We start from the raw sequence: 2,500 nt of genomic DNA, 5'->3' as shown, positions 1-2,500 counted from the left end.
TCCGCTGGTGTGAACACTAATATAGTTATAGTTATAGTTATCGTCCGCTGGTGTGAACACTAATATAGTTATCGTTTTAACTAATATAGTTATCGTTATAGTTATCGTCCGCTGGTGTGGACACTAATATAGTTTTCGTTATAGTTATCGTCCGCTGGTGTGGACGCTAATATAGTTATAGTTATCGTACGCTGGTGTGAACACTAATATAGTTATCGTTATAGTTATCGTCCGCTGGTGTGGACACTAATATAGTTTTCGTTCTAGTTATCGTCCGCTGGTGTGAACACTAATATAGTTTTCGTTATAGTTATCGTACACTGGTGTGAACACTAATATAGTTATCGTTATAGTTATCGTCCGCTGGTGTGGACACTAATATAGTTTTCGTTCTAGTTATCGTCCGCTGGTGTGAACACTAATATAGTTTTCGTTATAGTTATCGTACACTGGTGTGAACACTAATATAGTTATCGTTATAGTTATCGTCCGCTGGTGTGGACACTAATATAGTTTTCGTTCTAGTTATCGTCCGCTGGTGTGAACACTAATATAGTTTTCGTTATAGTTATCGTACACTGGTGTGAACACTAATATAGTTATCGTTATAGTTATCGTCCGCTGGTGTGAACACTAATATAGTTTTCGTTATAGTTATCGTCTGCTGGTGTGGACGCTAATATAGTTTTCGTTCTAGTTATCGTCCGCTGGTGTGAACACTAATATAGTTTTCGTTCTAGTTATCGTCCGCTGGTGTGAACACTAATATAGTTTTCGTTCTAGTTATCGTCCGCTGGTGTGAACAGGCCTTTAGTGATGAATCAGTCAGTAACGACGCCTGTCTGTCTGTGCAGTGATGCCGAACCCGCTGCGTTTCCAGGGTAACAGTCTGTTGTCATGGAGTAATCTGGCTGTCGTGGTAACAGTTCCTTGGCACCTGGAGTTCATGTTCCGCACACGACAGCTGACGGCAACACTGATACACATCAGTGCAGGACAACATCACAACCTCACCATACAGGTACACACACACACACACTCACACACACATTCACACAGTCACTCTCTCACACACACACACGCACACACACATTCACACAGTCACTCTCACACACACACTCACACACACATTCACACAGTCACTCTCACACACACACACGCACGCACACACACACACAGTCACTCTCACACACACACACGCACGCACACACACACACACACACTCACAGTCACTCTCACACACACACACGCACACACACACACACACACACACACACAGTCACTCTCACACACACACACACGCACGCACACACACACACACACACACACACACACAGTCACTCTCACACACACACACGCACACACACACACACACACACACACACACACATACACACACACACACACAGTCACACACACATTCACACAGTCACTCTCACACACACACACGCACGCACACACACACACAGTCACTCTCACACACACACACACGCACGCACACACACACACACACACACACTCACAGTCACTCTCACACACACACACGCACACACACACACACACACACACAGTCACTCTCACACACACACACGCACGCACACACACACACACACACACGCACACACACACACACACACACACACAGTCACACACACACACACACACGCACACACACGCGCACACACACACAGTCACTCACACACACACACACGCACGCACACACACACACACACAGTCACTCTCACACACACACACGCACGCACACACACACACAAACACACACACACACACACACAGTCACACACACACACACACACACACACACACACACCGTCACACACCGTCACACACACACACACACACACACACACACACTCACACACAGCAGCAGGTACACAGACTCTACACTGATATTGAATGTCTTTAGCTCCTCCTGCTGGTCGTGTCAGATAGAACACAATATATCATCTATTTTAATACATATTATAACTATATTCGTTATTTGAATAAATTAATTAATGCATTATAAAATATTTATTTAAATTACATTATATTTGTACCTTTTTGTTATTTTATTCAGTAAACTATACAATGTAATATAATCTTATATATATTATTTTATGTATAATATTTAGCATATAATAAAACATTAAATATTATTTAAAAATAATGAATATATATTATTATGTAAATTACTATATATTAATTAATATACTATTAATATTATTAAAGTATATAATAATAAAACATATATATATTTTATATATAATGTTTTGTTTTTGTCTGATAGTGTTATACATATATTACTTCATAATGTTTAATATTTTTCATTATACCAAGGATGTTTATTGTTTATTAAATAATCCTGAGGGGCTCAACAATTAACACATTTGCTTTATTGAACAGTTTAAGAATATACTATATAATATACATTCATTATTTTAATATCTATGAATTAATTATAGCTAATGCACATGTACATTACATTTACATTGTATAT

The 2,500-nt window shown here is 39.3% G+C and overlaps 1 protein-coding gene across 1 annotated transcript in view; it reads left to right on the top strand.

Annotated features, from left to right (window-relative positions):
• Positions 1-2,500, top strand: part of celsr2 (cadherin, EGF LAG seven-pass G-type receptor 2) — a 64,957-nt gene that overhangs the window by 41,020 nt on the left and 21,437 nt on the right. The window contains exon 9 of the mRNA XM_084117330.1: positions 855-1,021. Coding sequence (XP_083973456.1) covers positions 855-1,021 — 167 coding nt within the window. The remainder of the gene's footprint in view (positions 1-854; positions 1,022-2,500) is intronic.

The sequence above is a fragment of the Abramis brama genome, assembly GCF_963993115.1.
Source record: "Abramis brama genome assembly, chromosome: 6".
Taxonomy (NCBI): Eukaryota; Metazoa; Chordata; class Actinopteri; order Cypriniformes; family Leuciscidae; genus Abramis; species Abramis brama.
Note: the sequence above shows the minus strand (reverse complement) of the source record. Positions and strands in the feature narration are given on the sequence as shown.